Consider the following 25,132-nt stretch of genomic DNA (forward strand, 5'->3'; position numbering starts at 1 on the left):
CAACAACAACAACAACATTCGATTTATACACCGCCCTTCAGGGCAACTTAACGCCCACTCAGAGCGGTGTACAAAGTACGTTATCATCATCCCCACAACAAAACACCCTGTGAGGTGGGTGGGGCTGAGAGAGCACCCGGCTGGCTTCAAGTGGAGGAGCGGGGATGGAAATCAAACCCCGTTCTTCAGATGAGAGTCCCGCGCTCTTAACCGCTACACCAAACTGGCTCTCTCAACAGAGCCCACGGCACTGCTAGCACTGCACAGACCACTGGACTCGCCTGCCTCCTGGCCGCCAGGGGCCCTCAAGGACAGCAGCCCACGAGGAACTTTCCCAGGAAGTTAAAAGGCTGGCCAGCCCACATCTGCACATACATCTGCAAATGGGACTCTGGGAACACGTGTGAAGGGAGCCACCACCCACCCAAGAGCCTTTTGAGACAAAAAGTAAATGCAATTGTACCGTCTAGCCAATGCAGGGTTAACTTTTCAGTTACAGACTATTGGAGTTGCAAAGAAATAAAATTGAATTCAAAGAAATATAGCCACCCAGAAGGCAACCCCAACAGAAGAGGTGCAAGTCACTCCCTCTCCCAAGGTGTGCCCATTTTTGTCCACAGCCATCCCACTCAGGCCTAAAGGGAGAGGGGCCGTGGAACAAGGGAAGGGCTGGCAGGTGCCCCCACTGAGGGCCAGCTTCTAGTACCTGCCTGAGCTCCTAGTCGGGGACTGGCCCCAGAACTCATTTGAGAAGCCGCTCGTCAAACTGTGCAACTTTCAACAGTGCCTCTGAGGTCGAGCTGAGTGCTCTTTTCATTGCTGAACTGCGGGCTGACCTCTACCCTGTGGGCTGATTTTCTACCCTGAAAATCTTGTTGGTCTCTTAAGGTGCCGCTAGACTCCAAACCCACTGGATTAGAGGAAGTGGCTTCCACACACACAGACACAGAGATGACTTCCCTTCTGGCCACTCAAGCAATGAGCTTGTGGTTGGAGGCCTTGAGCATCACCAAGTACTGTGATTCTACATGAGGCAGAACTTGCTACGCAGACTTTTCAGTTGCAGGTTTTATGCCTTGTGCATAAAATCCAGAGCAGCATTTCCGGAGGCACCCCATGATGGAAGCCTCTTCAAGCCTTTGGAGGCTTCTAGTTATTTAGTGTGAAAAATTAAGAGGTGCCAGGGCGGGGAGGGCTCAGTCTTGCTGTCCCACAAGCCTCCCCCCCACCCTCCGCAGAGTCCCCAGAAAGGTTCTCTTTCCTCCTAGTCCGAGATTTATTTATTTGATGCCTTTCCAGGGACCTGCTTGAGGTAGCTCACAAGTAAAACCAAAACCATATAACCAAAAAACAACAGCACATAACAAAGCCAGGGTATGAAAACAGTGGCCCTCGAAAGTTTTTTTTTTTTTTGCAGCATACATCCGGTTACAATAGACGTGGCGGTCTCTCTGGTGCCCCGGGACGCTGCTTCTCCTTTAGCCACAAAGAAAGAAGACCAGAGAGAGTTCATATTTGGGGCCAGTGGGGGGACATTCCCTTCTCACCCAGCACAGATTCTGCTGTTTATCCCTCTCCTGGCAGCTCGGATTGCATTCTTGCCTGCCCACTTATCAAGAGAACATCACAACCGGTTGAACCAACAGGCAGGCGCAGAGGAACTCTTTGGTGCAACAGCATCCTGCAACCATTGCTTCGCTTAGGTTTGGAATGAGAGGTCCCCCCCCTCGCCCCCGAGGTCACCTGGCCCTCTCTCTTTGCTCCTTCTCCCGTCCTCCTCCTCTTCCAGCGCCTTAATTCGTGGCATGGATTAATTAAGAGCCTCCCACAGCTCTGTTGGATCAGACTACCGGCGGGCTAACAAGCCGGGCATGGAGCCTGAGGCCTTTCCCTGATGCTGCCTCCTGGCACGGGGCGGCGGGGTGTGTGTGTGTGTCAGAGGTTTGCTTCATTGACCTCTCATGTTCCCCATTCACCCAATTTGTGGGGATTCTCCTGGAGCTCTTATTTACTTATTTAATCACGTTTGTACCCTGCCCTCCCGGCAAGCAGGTTCAGGGCAGCTCACAACAATAAAAACAAGTCGGCCTTGATTTTCACCATCCACACTTATTTATTTATGACATTTATAGTCCGCCTTTCTCACTGAGACTCAAGGTGGATTACACAGTGTGAGATTAGTGCAGTCAATATCAAAGACATTTCCATAAACATCATAAAAATAGACTCATCTGCAAACTTGGCCACTACGCTGCTCACCCCCCCGTTCCAGATCTTTTATGAACAAATTAAATAGTACTGGATCCTTGTTTACTTCCCTCCATTTTATTTACTCTTTGCTGCTGGTTTTTTAAACCACATTTTTATCTATAAGGAGGTAAATCCTCTTATCCCATGTCAGATTTAACATGCTTGTTTGTACGTACTGCAAACAAGAGAGGCAGTGTGATGTAAAGGTTAGAGTGTTAAGAGTAGAGAAACCTGGGTTCAAATCCAGTCTCTGCCATGGAAGCTCACTGAATGACTTTGGGTCAGTTGCTCTCTCTCACTGTAACCTTTCGTGAATCACAGCTCACTGCTCCACTGAAGAAGCGAGCTGTGACTCATGAAAGCCTGCCCTACCACCAATTTTGTTAGGCTCATAGGTGGTATTGGACTCCTGCTCTTGTCTGCTGCCACAGACAGACTAACACGGCTACCCATCTTGCTCTATCGTCCTCACCTAACTCATCGCGTTGCTATGAGGAAAAAATATGACCACTCCAACCCCAGGTGCCATCCTGAAGGGCTACAAGTCTGAGAATTGAACAAAATACAGAATTCATTGGGAAGCTGTTTATTTTTTTTTAAGAGACACTCAGAGTTGGAAAGTAACAACTGTGGGAAAAAGGAAGTCCAATTTCAATTTAAAAGCACGCCATGGGCACCGTACTCACCCTTTCCTCAAAATAGCGCCTGGGGCTGGCCTTAGATCCAGGTCAAGGAGGGGAAGTCAACCAGACAGCAATGTCTAATTCCACTTGTCTGACTGTGCTCCCCCACAGCAGCCCCCAAACCCAGGGCTCAGTGCCTCAGCATAAACAGCCCCATGGCTGGAAGAAGAGAGACCCCGTCCCCTGAGCCCTTTTGGGGAGAAATCTCAAGCCCCCTTGCTCTGCAGCCGTGTCATATGACTAGGGACCTGCTTGCTGCAGTCCGATGCAGCCCTGGATCATGGCCTGGCAGTCCTAAGCAGACAGCCAATATGGGAAACCATGTGCCGTTCCAGACACGTCACCCCATGTGCCTTGAGGGCAGCATTTGGCTTGGCAGTTCTCCAGACAGCAGGGGGCTTAATCCCAGCACAGGGTTTGCCAAGGGAAAGAAACAATGACTAAGGTAAAAAACATACAGTGACAACCAACGAAGTGACAGCGTCCATTCCCTTTCAAGTCACTTTTTTGCAGAAATAGAAGGGGTGTCCACAGCAAGGAGGCAAAAGGTAGAGCCCGCTCTGGGGTGTCCTATGTGGCCGGGACGCTCTGTTTGATGATGATCTTCTGCCTGGTGGCCCGGACACTGGAGTCAGTTACCGGGGGGCCCACCCCAAGGGCAGCCGAGGCAGCTGCTGCGTTTGGTAAACCGTGGGCTGTGATGTATTTCTTGTAGGCTTCGCGGATGATCTTGAAGGCCCGGATGTTGGAGTAGGGAATGTCAGTGATGGGGTCGCGGTAGATGGCGGCCTTGTGGGTGACGGGGCAGATCTCCTTCACAGGCAGCTTGGGGGGGCGAGATTTCGGGAAGAAGCGTTCAAAGGTCTCGTCGTCGCTGAAGGTCACGAAGGAGCGAGAGCATTTAGCAGCCAGAGCGGAAGTTGTAGGGGGAACCTCCGAGGGCAACTGTGCGTCCTGGTCCAAACTGAGAAGAAGACATGACTCAGGGAGGGCCGATGCACCAAACAGCTGTGCCTCCTGACTCTTCCCAAAGCTTATCTTGTAATACTTCTCCACCTCTGAAATTGCTCTCAACTGCTATGCTAAGCCCTATTGTCTAGGAGACAGATTGAGGGGAGTCCAGAAAAGCCACCCTAAGTTCATCCATTGTTCATTGTTTTATTTTACTCAATATTAAAGCAGGTGATTTCTGCCACTCATGAAAGCAGAAGAAAAACCACAGAAAACGCCTACCAACTTGGGGACGCTCCAGGCATGCAGAAAAACAGGGCTCTGAATTAATCAGGAGAATGAGAATATCCCAAGCTGACTGGTGAGGGCTAAGCATGACCCAGGGGGTACAGAAGGTTGAGAGCTATTTATTTTAAAACATTTTTATAATCATAACAACAGTGTACTTATATACCGCTCTCCTAGACAATTTAGCGCCCACTCAGAGTGGTGAACAGAGTCGGTGCTATTATTATTCCCGCAATGCAGCTGGAGAGCTGGGGCTGAGAGGAGGGGCTTCCCCAATGGTACCTTCTCTAGCTCATGGTAGGGATTTGAACCAGCAGAGTGCTGATTTGCAGCCCAACCACGTAACCACTATGGTGCAGCAGCTCTGTAGCACCTTTCTGTATGCTACTGTTCTACTCAAACAGCTTCCTCAAGGCAGCACACAGGAAAACTTAGAGCCATTTAAAGGGGAAAAAATTAGAAGGCAACGAGGAAGATGATTTGCTTAAGCTCTTAAGAGCTCACAGCATCTTGCGTACCTGAGAAAAAAGGGGGAATTTTAAAATCTTATACCCCCTCTCTTCCATTCTCTTCCAATGGCAGCCCACCTACATATAAGATCAGGGGGGTCCATCTTTCAAGGACTCCTCAAGGTATGCAGAAAAATAACAGAACAATCGGGTCCAGCAGCTCCATAAAGACCAATGAGATTTCCAGGGTGTGAGCTAGGGAGCTTTAACTCTCGAAAGCTTACACCCTGGAGTCCAGTTGGTCTGTCCCTAATCTTGCTCTTCTACTATAGAACAACACCCACCTAAAAGAAAAACAATAGTTTTTTTGGGGGGGGGGAATCACCTCCCCATCAGAAAAAAATCCATCCCCAGCCCAATAAGGACCAAGGGTACTAACTGACCCAGAAGAAGGAGAAAACAAAGGAAGCAGGTGGGGAAATTGGCCATGCCCTTAATAACAACAACAACAACAACAACAACAACAACAACAACAACATTTGATTTATATACCGCCCTTCAGGACAACTTAATGCCACACTCTGAGCGATTTACAAAGTGTATCATTATTATCCCCACAACAAAACACCCTGTGAGGTAGGAGGGGCTGAGAGAGCTCTGAGAGAGCTGTGACTTGCCCAAGGTCACCCAGCTGGCTTCAAGCGGACGACTGGGGAATCAAACCCGGCTCTCCAGACTAGAGTCCCGCACTCTTAACCACTACACCAAACTGGCTTAGAGGTTATACAGTCCTAAACTGGGATATCTTGGAGGAGGGAGGGGGTGGCCCTGAGCAGCTTGCAACTTAAATTTCAAACAAAAGGAGAGACAACAGGTTAAAAGAATTTTAAAAATGTAATTAATTTGAATAAATGTATTGCCAAAAGCTCAACCAGGTGCCTTCTTGAGATTCTCAAGAATGTGTTCTGTAAAAGGGAAAAGCTACAAAAACTACCACCTGTTCTCAGAAGAAAAAGCCACACTTGATACTTTTGCATTCATTCCAGGTCACACCAATACACCAGAACCAGAGGCTGCTGAAAAGTATTCGAGGCAAAGCTTGTCCGGCGGTCTCAGTCCTGCCAATTAAAATTGGCCCCTGCCATTTAATCATGGATCCTGAATAACTTTTTTCTTGGAAGTTTTCTGAAAGAGGACAGCAATAACAACAGGAAACCCTACCCCATAAAAATACCCCCTACTGTAAATCCTAAATTTAGGTGACCAATATATGGATCATGTAGGCTAGCTATTGCTAGCAAGCGCTAAGGGAAATGTAGTCTGCACATATTCCAAAACGCTTTATTATTATCTGACATCTCCCAGGGTCACATCCTAGTCCTGCAGTCACACGGAGACCTGGCCTGTTTTTATGACAGTTTGCATAATGCGACTGGATCTTGAAAGACATTGTGTTCCCCACTTTTGATGGAGTTTGTCTGACCCTTGCAGACTCCGTTAAGAGCCTAGGGGTTATACTGGATCCAGCACTACAAGAAAAACAAGTTAAGGCAGCCACAAAAAATGCTTATTACTGTCTCATTCTAGCCTGGAAGACGGCTTCTTGCCTCGACACGGCCAACCTGGCCATCTGGGTCCATGCTGTGGTAACATCAAGGCTTGACTATTGTAATGCACTATACATGGGTCTCCCATCTAAGTTAACTAGGAGGCTCCAATTGGTGCAAAATGCTGCAGCTCGACTGTTATCAGGAGTGAACAGGAGCGTGAACATCACTCCCATCCTACAGTCGCTTTATTGGCTACCCATCAGTTACTGTGATCAGTTCAAGGTATTAGTTATTACATACAAAGTTCTTCATGGCTTTGGTCCAGCATACCTACGGGACCGCCTCCCTCCCTATGTTCCTCTGCAGCAGCTTCGCTCATCTGAACAGGGTCTCCTGCAGGTGCCAGGCTGCACACGGGTGAAGTCAACAGCAGCCCGTACAAGGGCTTTCTCTGTGGTGGCCCCTACCCTGCGGAATGGTCTGCCTGAGGAGGTCAGGAGAGCCCCCACCCTCCTGGCTGTCTGCAAAAATGGTGCAAAACCGAATGATTCAAAAAGGCTTTTTACTCAGATAGGAACGCGGTATTGTAGGGAGGCCATCTCAGATGCTTCGTTAATGACTTAGGGACCATGGACTTCACCACTATGTTGCCTTACCTACTATCCGTTGCTTTAAATATGCGCTCCTATGGCTATGCTTCATGCTGTCTAATGTCAGCCCTAGAACTGCTTATGCTCTGTTACAGCAATTCTTCAACTCTGTACTGGATCCTTGCTAGTGGCTATTTCTTTGTATTTACCCTATGGCATAGTTTATGAAAATGTCCTTGATCCTGATTGTACTAGTCTCATACTAGGTAATCCCCCTTGAGTCTCAGTGAGAAAGGCGGACTATAAATGACGTAAAATAAATAAATGCACCCTGCTAGGCTGAAACAATGTTGTGCTGGCTTGCAGAGGGTGCTCTTGCAGTTCTAATTCTGGTGGACCGGAGGCTGGAGAAAAGGCTTAGAACCCTTGACTTTAAAAAAAAAATGCCTGCTACTTACTTCCTCTTGGATCAAGTTCTCAATTCCTGGTTTATAATGCGGTCACCCTTCCCACTGTGCACAGATCTTTGAAATTATCTGTTGCTTTAAATTTGGACCCCTATATCCTACCTGTGCTTCATGTTGTCGAATGTCAGTCCTAGAACTGATTATGTTCTGTTTCAGCAATTCTTCAACTCTGTATTGGATCCTTGCTAATGTTGTCTTTTATTTATCCTATGGCACTGTCTATGGAAATGTCCTGATAATGTATGGAAACGTCCTTGATTCTGATTGTACTGGTCTCATACTATGTAATCCGCCTTGAGTCTCAGTGAGAAAGGCAGACTACAAACAAATAAATAAATGAGGGGACACTGATTTTGCACACCGTGCAAGTTGCAGGGGGAGATAATGGTGGAAAGAGTGTTTAATCCAGGTGGGCAAATAGCACTCTGTGCACGAACTACAAAGTGGTAAGAACAACTTCCAGGCACCAAGGAAGGAAAGTGTCAACAAACCAGAAAATGACTTAGGCCTTTGAACTTTTTGACCGAATGAAATGCCATCAAGGACAAACACAAATGCCCGTTGACAGGAGGGGGGCAGGCACAGAATAATTTCTCTGCAAGCCTCATCTGCTCCCTTCCAAAGCCAGGCAAAACCTACCCTTCAACATCCACGTTTTCCTCCTTGCAGCCCAGATCAGAGATCAGGGGCATAGTCCCCGAATAGTAGCGGATGGTCGGCCCCAGGCATTTGCGCTTCTTCTGGACCTGCCGCTTCTTGTCTGCCTCGAGGCGCTCGTATGTCTCTGCAAAACAATAGGAGGAGGGGAAGAGGGCAACTCAGCTCCCCCGTCCCTTCCCGCAACTCCTTTTTTCACGAATGGGAGCCTGGCCTGGTTAAAAAGCACACGGGCAAAAGCCCCGTCCTGGGTGGCTGAGACGTGCACTTAAATCCTAGGGTGTGTGTGTGTCTGTGTGTGTGCACGCACACATATGACTCCATGGCTATGCATGTGGGGTTGGCATGTGAGGGCAACACAGCTCAGGAGTAGGCCATACTGTGTCTATGAGAGGCAGCACTCAGTTTAAAGGCAAAACCAAGTACATCCACATGGCCTGCTCCAAGACAACACAGCCCTGGACCTGCATAGGTCAATCTTTTTTGAAAAAACACTCCCAACATCGCATTGAAACCTTCTCTTTGGAAGCACAGCAGAAGGGAGCTCTAGAGAAATCATGGGCGTGACTATCCCAATCTTAATCCTCATTCAGGGGAGTCAATGAATGACCACCAAAAGTTCTGTTTTTTAATTCGTAAGATTTATATTGCACCAGTCCCCTTATCATAGAATCATAGGGTGGGAAGGGACCTCTAGGGTCATCTAGTCCAACCCCCTGCACAATGCAGGACATTCCTAAATACCTCCCCCACCTCACACACAGCGACCCTTACTCCATGCCCAGAAGGTGGCAAAACGCAGTCAGGATCCCTAGCCAAACTGGCCTGGGAAAAATGCTAAAACCCAAAGCTGCGATCAGCACCAGCCTGGTCATGTAAGAAGGGGCCGCAAGAACTAAGCGCTGATATAGCCCATTCTACCCTCTCCCTCTCATGACCTGCCCAGGTTCACAGAATCAGCATTGCTGTCAGAGGGCCATCTGGCCTCTGCTTAAAAACCTCCAAAGAAGGAGAGCCCACCACCTCCCCGAGGAAGCCTGTTCCAGAGGGACTGCTCAACTGTCAGGAAGTTCTTCCTAATGTTGAGCCAAAAACTCTTTTGATTTCAACCCACTGGTTCTGGTCTAATCTTTTGGGGCAGCGGAAAACAACTCCACACCATCCTCTATATTGCAGCCCTTCAAGTACTTAAAGATGGTTATCATACCACCTCTCAGTCGTCTCCTCTCCAAGCTGAACATACCAAGCTCCTTCAATCTTTCCTCATCGGGCTTGTGCCTCAAGATGGCTTTTGTCTGTAAAACAGCAATCTAAAAAGCGTATCCTCACATACACAAATATACCCCACCTCCCCATTCAATGCAATAAAAATCTAAGGCTGTTGTTAAGTGTTTCTGGGGATTAACTGTTTAGACCATTACTCATTTTCACTTACATTGATTTTAAAAACTCTTCGTCCATGAATTTCTCGACTAGTCACTTTTCTGCCAGCCTATGTTCAGACTCACCCAGAGACCGCAAGTTAATCTCCTCCGTTATCTTGGCCTCTTCCAAAAGCTCTTCCTGCGTGAGGGGCCTATCGTAGCTTGGGCCAGCCCCCTTCTTACGCTTCGACTGCACCTGGCGCTCCTGGACGCGAAGGAAGGTTTGGCGCGTATGCTCCGTTGTTGACTGGCGCATGTGTTTACGGCCTGGGGAGCGGGCACAAGGGGAAAGTTTCAAGAACTAAGCAGACGGCTTCCAATTTCAAGGTTTTTTAAAAAAATAGTGTGACATTTTCCATGCAAGCTGCCACCTAGGCAACTCACTGTCTCCCACTTCATCCTGGATCTCGGCCGGCGTTGATCTTTCTTCCCTCGCCTTCTGGGAGCTGCTGGCGGATGTGTCCGGTTTCTTGGGCCTCAGGCTTTTGATGGGTTCCTATAGCAGGAGACAGAAGTTTTAACAAGGGGAAAGCTACCAATCATCCTGAACCAAGGAGTAGTTTTGCCTCAAAACTGGGGATATGAAACAGCAATTTACCAGAACAGCTTCCCAAAGATAAGCAATCGAGTTCTGCCCTGACCTTCTGACGTACCTTGTAGGCTTTGGTGACCACCCTGCGCTTCCTCTTCGGCTCGTCGTCATCCTGATCGCTGCCGGGCTCGTCTCCTTCATCAATATCGAAATCCGAATCCACTTCATCATCACTGTCTGACTGGTCGCCTTTGTACTCATCGTCCCCAGACTCCTGCCATAAAGACCAGCAAAGCTGTCAGTCAGGGCAGCTGTTCTTGCCCAAGCCCAAGCCCAAGCCCAAGCCCAAGCCCAAGCCCAAGCCCAAGCCCAAGCCCAAGCCCAAGCCCAAGCCCAAGCCCAAGCCCAAGCCCAAGCCCCTTTCTGTCGACACAGCCCTGTTTCGACAGCCTGCTCCAAAAGGCTCACCGTTTACCTCCTCTCTCCAAGTCACACCCTTGTGAAAAGACAACCAGGGTAGTGTCTTGGTTAGCAAGCAGAATTTGGACTGGAGAAACCTGGGTCCAAACCTTCACCCAGCCCATAAAGCTCACATGGTGGCTGTTGGCAGGTCACTACCTCACAAGGTTGCAGCGAAGATAAAAGACAGAGAGTGGGATTCCATGGATCTGTTCTGCTAACAATGGTGCTGGGGGAAGGCACCACTGTAACTGGAATAGATCAGCAGAATCCAGTCCTTTGTATGTCAACTTGCGCTCAGAAAGGCAAAGCTACACGGCCCCATCTCTCCGTCAACTCCACCTGCTCTACCTTCCAGGCTTCCCCTCCTCCTGCAAAAAGCCACATACTGTCAGTTCTAGGGACGGCAGTCCATGGCAGACAGATCCCCAAACCCCTCACAGCAAGCACTCCATTGGCTGAAAGGTCTTTATTCAGAGATCCATTAAGTTCATGGGTACATCCATAGATGGGATAGGTTGGCAGGAAGGAGTATACAAGCATATGCACTATTGATATAAGGAGCATTATTCCCCCCTCCCCTCGAGCAGTTAGTATTTAGGCGCAAAAATCCTTAAAAGTTCCATGAGAACATAATAGCTTAGTCTGGACAGAGAAAGGCAGAAGATTACAAGGAATAAAACTCCCTCTTTCCCCTGTGAAGAGTTACAGTACAGCTGCAAGGTCACTGAGCACACTTTCAGAGATAACAGTTGCTCGTTCTGGGAGTAAGGCACGTTCATTTTCAAGCAGGTCCACATTGGTACTTGATTATGTGACTACAGTACAAAGCACAATCAGATGAGCAATGCATGAGATTATTAGAGCAGAGAAACATAAATGACGTGGATGGGTGCAGACATGACACATACCATCCATCATTTACTTCCCACCTTTTCTATCCCACCATCACATTGTTCTGTAAGAATTAATTCAAGGTCCCCACGAGTGACAAAGGTATCTTTGTATCATCCCACCTCCTTTTCAGCAATCCAACCAACAGCTTCACCATCTGCCAGGGCATTTCTCTCAAGCCTGCCACACCCAGCCCAATGGAACATGGAGCCCCGTCTGCTCTTCGAAACTCTGCTCACATATGCCTCCAAAAGCCATTTTCCTTATACTTGTTAGTATCCCCCCCAACTTCGAAAAGAGTGATATATGCCAGGGCAAAAAAACTAAAATAAGAGACAACACAAACTTTTGAGCTTTCCTAGAAAAGGATCTTGGGGTTGTACTGAGTCGGTCAGTGTGATTCCGTGGTGAAAACAGGGAAATTCCACACTTGGGAGTTATCAGGAAATGGAGAGAAAGCAAAAGAGACGTCATCCTCGTGCCGTGATGGACATCCACAGCGTGGCTGCACTGGGAATTCTGTTTGCATACAGTCCATCACGTACCTCTGACTGCATAATCTCAGTAAGTCCTGGTTGCATAATCTTGACAAAATCAAAGAGGTTCAAACACTTTCTGTACTGGGAAAAGAGGCTAAAAAGGGCAGGGCTTTTCAATTTAGGTTGTAATGGGAGGGGGCATGTATAAATTGGTTAGAGAGAACTTTCTCTCTCTCTATTAGAACTCGAGGGGCACCCACTGAAGTTAACGGATTGAGGACAATGCAACTTACAATTACCATTTCACATTTATACTTAAGGTACAAGCAACGCGGGGGGAGGGGAATGTTACAAAGAAAGGCCAGTTTGAAACAAGATCCAGTCAAAAGATCAATAGATCCACGCACAGTAGGTGGGGACCGCTCCCAACTCTTGATAAACAAGATTAACATTAGATCTAATCCAGGAAAGAATAGGGTAAAAGGTGATAAGCAGATCCAGTTTACAAAGGATATGTAGAAGTTTAGCAAAACAACTGTAAAAGGTGGGTATGCTAAGATATTCACAACTTATTCTCACCCACTGTGAGTGGATTTATTACTCTTATGATTGGATCTTGCTTCAGTCTGGCCTCACTTTGTAACCTCTCCCCCGTTCTGTTTATCTGTTGGTTGAAGCATTAAGTATAAATGTATTTGCAAGGATGCACCTTCCAGTTTGGTGTAGTGGTTAAGACAAGCAACAGGACTCTAATCCAGAGAACCGGGTTTGATTCCCCACTCCTCCGCCTGAAGCCAGCTGGGAGACCTTGGATCAGTCACAGCTCTTCCAGAGCTCTCTCAGCCCCTCCCACCTCACAGGGTGATTACTGTTGTGGGGATAATAATGACACACTTTGTAAACCGCTCTGAGTGGGTGTTAAGTTGTCCCGAAGGGCGGTATATAAATTGAATGTTATCATTATGTTATTCTTCTTCTTGCATCTGATGAAGGGAGTTCCAAATCGTGAAGTCTTATGCTGGAATACATTTTGTTAAGTCTTTTTAAGGTGCAGTTAGATTCCCATTTCATTTTCCTCCAGCAGACAAACTCAGTTCTCTCTCCAGAACTGCAGCTAAACAGAAACACCAGGTTCATTGTCAATTAATATACTTGTGGATATTGAGGACAGGAGAGAAAAACAAAAGGGGAGAGACCGGGGTTTCATTTAAGCATCTGATTAATCAGGGGGCTTTTCAACTGATCCAACTGGGCAATCCTTAAGACAGAAACCTACAGTCTCTATTAATTATTTTACCCAATGGAATCGCCATGTTCAAGAGCAGTATACCTTTGAAGAAGAGATTCTGAGGATGAGCAACTGCCAAGATGCTATAATAGCCGAAAGGCATGGAGAAAAATGTTTGGTCGCACTAATGGAGGCTTAATATGATGTTATTTATCAAGCACCATTATTTACTTTCCAAGTATGAATAATGTCACTTGCTCATTTCTACGTATTAAGCTTCTACTAAAGGGACAGGGCATTTTCCCATAGAACTACAGACAAACATACAAGCAGCACAACCCCAAGAACCCTTTCTTGGGAGTAAACCCCACAGAACAGACCTGAGTAGGAATCCGAGTAGACATGCTTAGGACTGCACAACTGACAATAGTGCATCTGATGAAGAGAGCTGTGGTTCTCAAAAGCTTATGCTACAATAAAGTTGCATCTGTTGAAGACAGCTGCGGCTCTCGAAAGCTTATGCTACAACAAAGTTGGTTAGTTTTAAAGGTGCCACTGGACTCTTTGCTATTTTGCGGCTACAGACTAACACGGCTAACTCCTCTGGATCTATGACAGAACAATGGGATTGTTGACAATCCCATTGTCAAATCAGCCAACCGGGTGCTTCTGAGTTTCTGCTCTTTTTTCTTTGTATGGTAAGACTGGTAAGACTGCTACATATAGCACACCCAGGACCGAAGCCTCTTTCTGCAGGCCCTTCTTCACTTTGCATCACGTATTAGACATGACAGCTAAACAGAACTTTGATGCACAGTGGCAGTCTACCTCTGAATACCTCAGCCAGATCCAGAGAGGAGGTTTTTGTGGCCTCAGATACATTCATCAGCTGCTCGTAACTTTGACAGCTAAATCAATCTATCTACTAGTACATTTTTATCCTGCCCTTCCTTCAGGAGCTGTCTCCGGTTCTCCATTCCACAGTTCATTCTCCCAACAACTCTGCGACTTAGGTGAAGAGAATAATAGTAATAATAACTGCACTTATAAAACTGCTCTTCTAGACAGATGAGTGCCACACTTAGAGCAGTGAACAAAGTCAGTGTTGTTATTATCCCCACAATACAACTGGGGAGCTGGACTGAGAGGAGGGCACACGCTGAGCTTGTGGCAGTAGTGGGATCTGAATCAGCAGAGTGCTGATTTGCAGCCCAGCCACTTAACCACTATGCTACAGCAGGTCTCAGAAAATGACTGGCCAAGGTCACCCAGCGAGCCTCCATGTACAGAAGCAGGCTACCTCTTCATATCAGAGGATCTGCAGAGAGCAATCAATAGGGGAGGGCTGTTGCCACCACTAACTCATAGCAGGGGAGGGGAATCCTAGCAGTCCTTCATTGGAGGAAGGACGCTGGGGCACTGCTTAAGTCAGATTTCTTCTACTGTGTATTTGATTCTTGCTAATGCTATGTCTTTGTAAACTTGCATCTATTTACCCTATGGCATTGTTTATGGAAATGTCCTTGACGCTGTATGGAAATGTTCTCTATACTGATTATACTCTTCTCATACCGTGTAAACCGCCTTGCATCTCAATGAGAAAGGCGGACCATAAATGACATAAATAAATAAATTCTGACTCGCAAGACTTGCAACGCGTCCAATCCATTGGTTCGTTAGACAGCCCATCAACTCCCCTTTTAGCCAATCAGAAGAAAGCGGTGTTCAGGTTCGCCGGCGAAGACCCCCCCTCCCGGCCGCTCTGCTCCTGACAGACACCGCCGTACCTCCGTAAAACCCCCGTACGTCGTCTGGTAGAACTCGTCCTCCTCCTCCGCCTCTAGCAGTCCTGAGAGCCGGTTCCCTGCCGTGCGCCGCGGCGCTCTACCGCCCGCTAGGCCCGTCGAGGCGGACGGCGCCGACGCCATCTTGTTCCTCCCCCCTCTTCCCGCCTTCCGAGAAGAAGCCGATCGAGTCTTTCGACTCGCGACTGCGCAGCCTCAACTTCGCCGGCCCGAGCGGTTCAGGCTGGCGGGCGCGGAAGGAAGCAATCGAGTACCGAGCCATTGAGAAAGATAAATGTTAGGCGTCGCCGGTCGAGCACCGATCGACAGAGTGGACTTCGAAAAGCAGGGGACGTAATCGAACGCTATGAAGATCGATGGGACGAAACCGAGGGAAAAGCAGCGATAAGCTTTCGAGCAAGCGGCTCTTGGCTCAGCGGAGTTAAACCGTTCCGTACAAAGTGTGGCCTGGCTCACTTGCACGAGTCATCTAAATGTGGAAAATGTCGTGCTTTGAGCTTTATCGTACCCCATGTACTTCTTGTTATGTGCCGTCAAGGTGCCTCTGAGCCATGGCGACCCTATGAATGAAAGACCTCCAGAATGTCCTATGTTAACAGACTTGCTCAGATCCTGCAAACGGGAGCCTCAGTCTTGTCATTTTACTTTCTAGGGAGAATTCAGGCTTGATTTGATCTAGTACCCGCTTATTTGTCTTTTGGGCTGGTTTCTTCAACATGTCTTTTTGGTTCTCTTAATTGCTCTTGAGTGCAGCTTTTACTTCACTTTCTAAGATTTCTGGTTCTTTGTCAAAAGAGTCTTCTTCAGAGGTCCAGAGGAGTTAGCCGTGTTAGTCTGTAGTAGCAAAATAAAAAAGAGTCCAGTAGAGCACCTTTAAGACTAACCAACTTTACTGTAGCATAAGCTTTCGAGAATCACAGTTCTCTTCGTCAGATGCATGGAGGATAAGAGGAATCTGACCAGTTTCTTCTTACCTTCCATGCATCTGACGAAGAGAACTGTGATTCTCGAAAGCTTATGCTACAGTAAAGTTGGTTAGTCTTAAAGGTGCTACGGGACTCTTTTGAACTCTTCAAAGATATCTGCCACCCTTCTATCCCTCCTGTATAGTTCTTCAGTGTATTGTTTCTATCTCTTAAAGAAAGAAAGAAACAAAATTATAACCCTAGCTTCCTTCATAAGAGGCCTGTCGCTTTCATTCTTTGAGGCCTGAACCAGGTGTTCTCTGTGTGGTGTTCATAAATATACAATCTGCCTTCAGGACCAGAGAACTGGGCTGCTTGATTACAATTCTGTACTTTTTCTTGTGATTTTGGCTCTTTTCCAGGTAACCTAATAGGGCTGGGGGCATTTCAGAGGGATCAAAGGAAGTTTGCTAGCCTTTGTAATCCCCATGGAGAGACACCATTTGATTTTTTCCTGACTTGCCCAGAGATGTCGGTGAGCGACGATCTTGACAATCATGGCCTGGAATATCTTTCCTCCCCTCCCCCCACCTCCTTTTTTAGTTTGTGACATCTAGCCTGAGGAAGAGTTCTGTTGAACTTGAAAGCCGGTGCATTGCTTTGTGTCATTGTAGCTGGTTCTAATCAAAAGTATTATGTGGATCGCAGGAGTATTTTTTTTGGCATTTCTTGACATCCACTTTGAGTCCCAAAGGTGGTAAGCTGGCAGGGGATGCTGGTTGAACTTTTCTTTCCGCCTGGGCAACTGGCCAAGGAAAAGTTTTCCCACATCTCAGTTGTGGGCTGGTTTCTGCAGCTTTGTCAGCTGTTGCGGCAAAGCAAGATCCCTCGCCTTTGAGCTCTCAAGCATTATCATGTTGACAGAGGCAGAAAGCGGAACAGGAGCTGGGTCAAATAGGTGACGCAAGGCCAACTTCCTGGCTTTAGCTTAAAGGGTATTTCATGGCTCCCATTCAGAGTGATGCTGGACCAAAACAGAAATTAGCACACTCCAATCTGCAACATGAAAAGTAATAATCCTCCTGACCTACCCAACAGGGCTATTTTGGGTTGCCACCTCCACATGAGGAAATTCCTGGAGATTTGGGGGTAGAGTTTGAGGAGGGGAGAGGGACCTCAGCATGGTATAATTGCCATAGAGTCTACCTTCTAAAGCTGCCATTTTCTACTGGAGAATTGACCTTTATAGTCCAGAGATCAGTTGTAATTCTGAGAGAGATCCAGGCCCCAGCTGGAGGTTGTGACAAACCTAAAGAAAATCAGAGGTGCTAAACCTTATGAAGTATGAAATAAGTGAGGTTTAATAAAGTGCTAGGTGCAAAACAGTTTGTTCAGTCAGTATCATAAATATTTCATAAATAACAATTCAACTATACCAATCTATAAATAGATAAAGATATACAGAACTGGCAACAGTATAAGGAACTGTGTATCGGAGGATCCCCTGTTGTTTAGCTACCCACCTGGAGGTTGGCAAGTCCCAGGCTATTGTAAAGATTTCTAACATAATGCATATAGAGTTTACTGACAGATGGTCTTAAAGCAGCAATCTATGCATCCTTACTAGGGAGTAAACTCCCCATTAAACAAAATGGATCTTTTCAAAATTGGGTTACGTAGCATTGCATAAATCCAAAATGTATGATTATCAGTTAAGAAAATCTTTACAGATGTGTGACTTCAGACTGAAAAGAGCAAGAGTCCAGTAGCACCTATAAGGTATCTGTTAGAGCTGCTATAGCATAGTGGTTAAGGGGTTCAGCTGTGAATCAGCACTCTACTGGCTCGAATCCCTTAGGTGAGAGACAAGTTACAAGTGACGTCTTACACAGGTTGGACACTTGTCAGCTTACCTCAAGTTTTGATGGGAAATGTAGGCGTCCTGGTTTTACAGCTTGGCTCTCCATTACAGCTGCAAGACCAGGATGCCTACATTTCCCATCAAAACTTGAGGGAAGCTGACAAGTGTCCAACCTGTGTAAGACGTCACTTGTAGCTTGGCTCTAAGCCACTCCTCTCAGCCCCAGCTCCCCAGCTGCATTATGGGGATAATAACACTAACCTGTTCACCTCTTTGGGTGAGGTGGTAATCTATCTAAAAGAGCAGTATATAAGCACAGTTATTAGTATTAGTATTATTATACCCTACCACAAATTTTGTTAGTCTTATAGGTGCTACTGTACTCTTGCTCTTTTCTACTGCTACAAACACAGCTACCCATCTTGATCTGACTTCAGACTATTCCCTAGGACTCTTCACATTTATTTATTTAGCTTATTTATACCTCACCTTTCTCACTGAGACTCAAGGCAGAGTACAGAGTACAGAAAGAGGGGGGGAATCTAATATACAGTATAGGAAATCGAATGAACAAAGCCCTAGGACTTGGAATACAAAACTGAATGTCAATATCAATGCAATAGGATGAGGAATACAAAATTAATGGTGCAATCCCAAGCAGAGTTACTCAAGTCTAAGCCCATTGATTTCAAGGAGCTTAGACTGGAGTAACTCTGCTTAGGCTCACATGGTATATGGCAATGTGAACAGCACTGCCCAGGCAGGCATAGTGCAAGCAGTCCAGAGTGTGAGTATACACGCTGCTTGTTATACAATAAAAAGTATACACTTCCCATATGAAGTTTCTTGTGTCCCTCTTCAGACCTGATTCCAGAACAAGAGGGCCATCCTAGACATCACCCTAGCAGAAGACTAAAAAACAAGTATTTTTTTGTTCACCTTTGTCATTTTCCATACATTTGCAAACTTACTTTCTTATGTCAACCCACCTCCAAATGAATGAAGCTTTGCCCTGCTGAAGCAGCATATCTCTTGCAAAGCTAAATGGGTTTATCCTAATGGCCACTCAGCACTGTTTAGATAATGCTTGTAAAGAAGGATTGCATTTTATAACTTTGTAGGTGAAATGGGTCAGTCTGAAAGCGAAAAAAATAAAATGTTGCAATTCCATAGTTCAGTTTGCAGCAGTCGCCTATTTCCTAGGGCGAGGGGCATTGTCAGAAGATGTGTAGAATCTCAACTAAAAATCCTGGATTAAAACGGAGTTATTTGGTTTAGCTGGATCGTGTGGCTTGGTCTGTAGAATGTCTAGCAAAGCAACAATCAGGCAGCGAGGCCAGCCGTGATCCCACATGTCAGGACAAATGGCTTTCAGATCATCTGTTTTTTGATAGATAATCCTCACAAACAGATCCGATGAATGCATTTGGGGGCGGGTGGAGAGGGGATATTCCAAGCCGCCTCCATAGTGAAAGCAAGTAAGGTCACATGATTGCATTACCTGCTTTGTTCTGATCTGATAAAAAGAAAACAAACCATCTGCGTTCCTCGCTTGAACTTTATCTGGTTTGTGACATTTTTCTCCTTGATTACTTTGTTGTAAAGCAGTTGCAAAACACACTGTGTGTATTGTGTTTGGGTGGAGTAGAGGGGTCAGGGACCTGCCAATTAGTACACTTTTTTGAAGAAGTAAAAAAAAACCCCCAGATTTAATCACAATTATGTAAGGGAATTGCCTTCATTATTTGGAGGCCTAGGCAGAGCTCCATGTCTGCATGACCCCTCATGCTTGTGTTAATGCTGCAAGACTCACATTTCCTCTTTCTCCAGCATGTGGACTGCTGACCCCTGTTCCTCCCACGTTCCAAAGGCTGCAGTGCTTCAACACAAATGACGTCATTTTCTTTCCTGTCTTCCCACAATTGTGTCATCTGTTCCAAAGAAATTGAGCCTGACCCTCATAGATGACATTTGGCAATTAAAATCTTTGGGTTTTTAAATCTCTCTTTTATGAAACCGTTGTTCTGCTCTGGGCAAACATAGCCTAAATTGCCTTGTGTGGATAACAACCAAGCTGCTTCTGTGTATTGTCGAAGGCTTTCACGGCCGGAGAACGATGGTTGTTGGGGGTTTTCCGGGCTGTATTGCCGTGGTCTTGGCATTGTAGTTCCTGACGTTTCGCCAGCAGCTGTGGCTGGCATCTTCAGAGGTGTAGCACCAAAAGACAGAGATCTCTCAGTGTCACAGTGTCACCTCTGAAGATGCCAGCCACAGCTGCTGGCGAAACGTCAGGAACTACAATGCCAAGACCACGGCAATACAGCCCGGAAAACCCCCAACAACCATCAAGCTGCTTCTGTCCTTTGGCTGGGACAGAGTACCTTTGCCCGAAGTCACCTTGCAAGATTCAAGGTGGATCCATGGTTTGGCCTGTGACTACAGCCCATAGCCTGTCCATGCTGAGGTGGTCTGAAACGTCCCCAAAGATATTAAACTGAAGCTGTTGCCCGGTCCAAGAAATCTTTGTTGATTGTATGATTTTAATGGCTTGATTAATTGAAGCATGTCTTGTAATTATGTGTACATTTGCATAAGGAAGAAATGAGCCTTTCTTTCCTGTTTTTCAGCAGCAAAGACACGCTGCTTCCGGGGTGAGAGAGAGGAGAAGGGTTGCCAGCCTCCAGGTAGTGGCTGGAGATCTCCCAGAATTACAACTGGTTTCCAGGCCACAGGGATCAGTTCACCTGAAGAAAATGGCTACTTTGGGAGATGGGCTCTATGGAATTATGCCATGCCAAGGTCTTTTCCCTCCCCAAACCCCACTTTCTCTAGGTTTCTCTAGGTTTCACCCCCCAGATCTCCAGGAATTTCCCAACTTGGAGCTGGCAACCCTAGAGAGGAGGCATGCCTGTAAGAAATGTGACAGTCGCCTGCCATTTTTCGTGATAGCTTGTATTAAAAGTAATTAACAATCCGTTGGGAAAAAAAGATGTCTCATTAACTGGACACACCCTTTCAGATGATCAAATGTCTTTAATCAATCAACTGAATGCTGTCTAATGGTTAGGGTGTTGGACAACACCTGGGAACACCCAGGTTCAAATCTTTGCTGGACAGGAAAACTGACTTGGTGACCTTGGGCCAGTCATTCTCTCAGCCTAGTGTACATCTCAAGGTTATCGTAATGATAACATCGAGGAGGGAAGAATGATATACACCAACCTGAGTTCCTTAGAGGAAGGGCAGGATAGAAGTGTACTAAACAAAATACTTGGAAATATGTTTTCATTTGAATACCTTGTGGCAGTTGCCTTGCCTAGGGCTGCCAGGTCCCTATACCCTCCCAGTGGCAGGAGGGGGGGCGTAATCTGGCACTTACCTTGCGCCTCCTGGGAGTCTTTTCCTTGTGCTTGCATGATGACATCACTTCTCAGAAGTGACATCACCATGCCAGTGCGGGAGCATGCCCATGGCCGGCGCAACGAGGTTACTTCAGGAAGTGATGTTGCCGTGCCCCACTGGGAATGCGCTCAGCGTATACTTTCCTGGGTTGCCTGCTACCCTGCCTTCTCAATGGGGACCCCAAGCAACTGACATCATTCTTCTCTCCTACAGTTTATCCTAACAACAACCCTGCGAGGTGGGTTCGGCGGAGAGTGCATGACTAACAAAATACACGAGACCCTGAACTAGTCAAGATTTGCAACCTCCTGCCAATCTCCAACCATCAGTGGGCAATGGAGCAAACCCTCGGAAGATTGCCCACCACTAGTGGGCAACTGGGAAGCCTCTTAGAGAGGGCTGGGATTGGACCCAGGAGATCTGGGTTCAAGATCTCCCGGCCATTGTTTATAACATCAGTCCTCTGATTCTCAGATTTCTGAAGAAGTTAGCTGTGTTAGCCTGTAGTTGCAAAATAGTAAAGAGTCCAGCAGCACCCTTAAGACTAACCAACTTTATTGTAACATAAACTTTCGAGAACCACAGCTCTCTTTGTCAGATGCATGCATGTGTATGATGCATGCATCTGATGAAGAGATCTGTGGTTCTCGAAAGCTTATGCTACAATCAAGTTGCATCTGACAAAGAGAACTGTGGTTCTCGAAAGCTTATGCTACAATAAAATTGGTTCATCTTAAAGGTGCTACTGGACTCTTTACTATTTCTGTTGCTCATAACTTTGAGTTTAAACTTATCTCCTATGGATGTACACTCCATGCCTCTGATGAAGTCAACTCTGACTCACAAGAACATTGCTGAACATCATTTCATTCATTTCTACCCTGCCTTTCTTCTCAATGGGGACCCGAAGCAACTGACATCATTCTTCTCTCCTACACATTTATCCTAACAACAACCCTGTGAGGTGGGTTAGGCTGAGAGTGCATGACTAATAATATACATGAGACCCTAAACTAGTCAAGACTGACTTCAAGGGACCAATGTCCTGATTCAATATAAGGCAACTTCATGTGTTCAGAAGTGGCCTTGGAGGTTACTGTGAGCGGGCTTTGAGTTCTGCATTAATAAAATGTAGCTATTAATGACATTCATTAATGATTTATTGCCCTGCCTTCATCCAAGGAGTTCAGAGTGGCGTATATCATCTCAGCCCACCTCCGTTTTGCCCATGGAAAGTATGTGAACCTTGAGGGAGGGAGACTGGCCAAAGATCACTATGTAGGGTTGCCACGGCAGGCTGAAAAATTCCTGGTGATTTGGGGGTGGAATCTGGAGGAGGCTAGGTTTGGGGAGGGGAGGGACCTCAGCAGGGTAGACTGCAACACAGTCTGCTTTCTAAAGTTGTCATTTGCACCAGGGGTCCTGATGCCTGTGGCCTGGAGATCAGTTGTAATTCCGGGAGATCTCCAGCTACCACCTGGAGTGTCTGGGCACCCTAGAACTTCCAGGAGACCCCCATGCCCCACCTGGAAGGACCCCTGGGGACCTTCAGGGCTGTGATAGAATTCAAACTTAGGCCTACCAAGGTTCTCTCCACTATGCAACACTGTCTGGTATGGCAGTAGAGCTGTCTTGAGGCTGTTGGGTGACCGAGAGATGTTTTAAGCACTTCAGTGAGTGATAATGACACCAGGGCCTGCTGTTTTGCACTCAGGGGTGGGGTTGACAGGTCCAGCTTGGAAAATTCCTGGAGATTTGGGGGGTGGAGCCTGGAGAGGGTGGGGTTTGGGGAGGGGAGGGGCCTCAGTGGAGTATAATGCCATATTGCTCACCCTCTAAAGCAGCCGTTTTCTCCAGGGTGTACTGATCCCTATGGCCTGGAGATCAGTTGTAATTCCGGGAGATCTCCAGCCACCACCTGGAGGCTGGCAAGCCTACTCAGGGGCTGTGTGGCCATGTCACAGTGAGATCAGAATTAGACAGCGATGTAACAAAGAGTAGCATCGGGGCTATGCAGTGGGCATGACTACTCAAGATAAGGTTGCCATCTCCAGGTAGGGAAATTCCTGAAGATTCTGAAGGTGGAGCCTGGGGGTGGCAGGGTTTGGGGAGGGGAGAGAAATTAGCAGTGTATAATGTCATATAGTCTATCTTCCAGAACAGCCATTTTCTCCCAGCCATCACCTGGAGGTTGGCAACTCTAACTCAAGAGTTGCTAATTTCCGTTGCTATGGGAACCACCAACATGGCACCTGAGAACACTTTGTCGTCGTCATGGAGACAGCCACGCCAACTCCCACGTGACATCCCCTGTGCCACCGCCTCCCGCGTTTCAGCCGTCCACTCCGCTGTGCGCCTGCGCGGTGGTCCCCTCCTGGCTCTTCGTTCAGTTATAAACAAGGCGGTGGTTTCATCCTTTTTTTTCCTGTTTCCTCTCCCCCCCCCTCCCGCCCCACGGAGTGGGCTGTTCCGAAGCCGTTTGGGCGGGTCCACGGAAAGAAAGGGGAGGGGTCCAGAGGAAACAGAAAGGGAGGCGGTGGGACAACTCCCCCGTGGGTGCCCACATGGTGCGGCCCGCAGGCGGCGCTTGAAGCGTGGAGGACGAGACCAAGTGAAGAGCGCGGGGGGAGGAGGAGTACAGCTGTGAGGGGAAACGAGGCGGCAAAAAGAGGGGAGAAGTGGGGGGAGAAAGAGGCGGAGAGGAGCGAGAAAAGGCCAAGATGGCGGCGGCGGGGCCCGAGTCTGGGGGGAGCAGCAGCAGCAGCGGTGGTGGTGGTGGACTGACAGGTGAGGGGGCGAGGGGGCGGGCAGACCCCATTCGCTGTGGGGGTGGGCGGGGGAGGAGGGAGGCCTTTGGGGGGGGGTCTGATTGGGGCCAACGAGGCCCCCTCTGGAGGGGGGTGGAAAAAAGAATGGGGGGAGCTGTGGTCAAATAGGTCTCTACTGGGGGGGGCTTAGGTGTCTTGGCGGGGAACAGAGTGGGTGGGGGGTTAAGCTCGGTGTGTTTGTGGGGGGGGGGGGTCTCAGAATGGCAGTGGGTTGCCATTCCTGAGGCAGAGGAAGGCCCTTTACTGAGGGGCGGGATTTGGAGGGGGGCAGCGAAGATGTTTTGTTCAGGGGCACCCAGATGGGCCCTTCTGGCTGTGCGGCAGGCTGAGGAAGGGGCTGCGAGGAGGCTGCGGGGACTTCGCAGGTGGGGGGGGGCTGTAAGGGACGTTGCTCATGGGGGTAGCCCCCTTGGCACGAGGAGAAAACCCTCTGGGAGTGATATCCCCATAGATGGCAGAAAAGATGGATTCCTACTGGAGGGGGCTTCAAAAAGGCAGATTTGGGACCCCCATGTTTGAAGGAAGAGGATGGGGGGGTCTTCTCAGAGGAGGATATGCCAGTGTTTGGGGGCTGGGGGAGATCTGGAAGGGGAAGAAACTGTTATGTGGAGGGGTGGGGGGGGGGTTCTGGGAGAAAACTTAAATTGCAGTTTGTTAATGGGCTGTGAGGGGAGAGAGTGCTTCAAATGGGCAACGGTTGGGTTAGGGGGAAGAAAGTAGGGGGACCTAATGATGGTGGAGGAGTGAGCTCCTTGGTGGGTTTTGCCCTTGTTTTTTAGCGCTGAGGGTAGATGCTTCCTTCTCTGTGCCTCCCTGTGGGGAGAAAGGGATCCTCTGTGAGAACAGGGCGCTTCAGGAAGGAAGGAAATGACTGGTTTTGTCTGGAATCAAGACTGCTTGCATGGTTTGTTTTCTGAACCCCTCTTTGTGTGGAAGGAAGAGCTGACCGTTTTGGAGGAAAGAGGGCAATTATCCCCTCGGTTAGGGGATGGAGATGGTTTTTGGATAAAGGGGACATGAATGGTGGGGGAAGGTTATGTGGCTGAATCTCATGGAGCGTGGGTAAAGAGAGTCAGGATGAGAAATGTATTTATTTACAGTTATTTATAGACTTCCTTTCAGCAAAAAGTCCCCAAAGGCCGGTTTACAACACAGTAAAATACAATAACAATCAAGGAGGTAACGTAGGAACAAGTAGGGGGGTGTTGATCCTGCTTCTGATTCCTCAGTCTGCTGGGGGCGGGGGGTAGGGTTCTAGGCTCAGTGGTTTGGGGAGAAGATCAGGAACCACCACATATGACTGTCATTTCTCCCTTTGAGCTTGAAAAACAAGAGGGTGAGGGATCCACTGTTGTTCCACAAGAAGTATAGTGTGGTATTGTGACAGGCAGTCTAAGCTTCCTCTCTGGAGACCTGCCACAGCTTGGTGG

The 25,132-nt window shown here is 47.6% G+C and overlaps 2 protein-coding genes across 4 annotated transcripts in view; one reads left to right on the forward strand and one right to left on the reverse strand.

The window, feature by feature from the left end:
* Nucleotides 1–2,820: 2,820 nt before the first annotated feature.
* VPS72 (vacuolar protein sorting 72 homolog) lies at nt 2,821–14,846 on the reverse strand. Its single transcript, XM_054998509.1, has 6 exons — nt 14,689–14,846; nt 9,963–10,115; nt 9,694–9,805; nt 9,394–9,576; nt 7,868–8,012; nt 2,821–3,897 (listed from the first exon to the last, which is right to left on the reverse strand). The coding sequence occupies exons 1-6, from the start codon at nt 14,827–14,829 to the stop codon at nt 3,504–3,506; spliced, it is 1,128 nt and encodes a 375-aa protein (XP_054854484.1). The 5' UTR covers nt 14,830–14,846; the 3' UTR covers nt 2,821–3,503.
* Nucleotides 14,847–23,402: 8,556 nt separating this feature from the next.
* The window catches only part of PIP5K1A (phosphatidylinositol-4-phosphate 5-kinase type 1 alpha), a 53,036-nt gene continuing 51,306 nt past the window's right edge, over nt 23,403–25,132 (forward strand). For all 3 annotated transcript variants that reach the window (XM_054998533.1, XM_054998542.1, XM_054998547.1), the window contains exon 1: nt 23,403–23,661. In XM_054998533.1, coding sequence (XP_054854508.1) covers nt 23,595–23,661 — 67 coding nt within the window. In that variant the 5' untranslated portion in view covers nt 23,403–23,594. The remainder of the gene's footprint in view (nt 23,662–25,132) is intronic.

The sequence above is a fragment of the Eublepharis macularius genome, chromosome 1, assembly GCF_028583425.1.
Source record: "Eublepharis macularius isolate TG4126 chromosome 1, MPM_Emac_v1.0, whole genome shotgun sequence".
Lineage (NCBI taxonomy): Eukaryota > Metazoa > Chordata > Lepidosauria > Squamata > Eublepharidae > Eublepharis > Eublepharis macularius.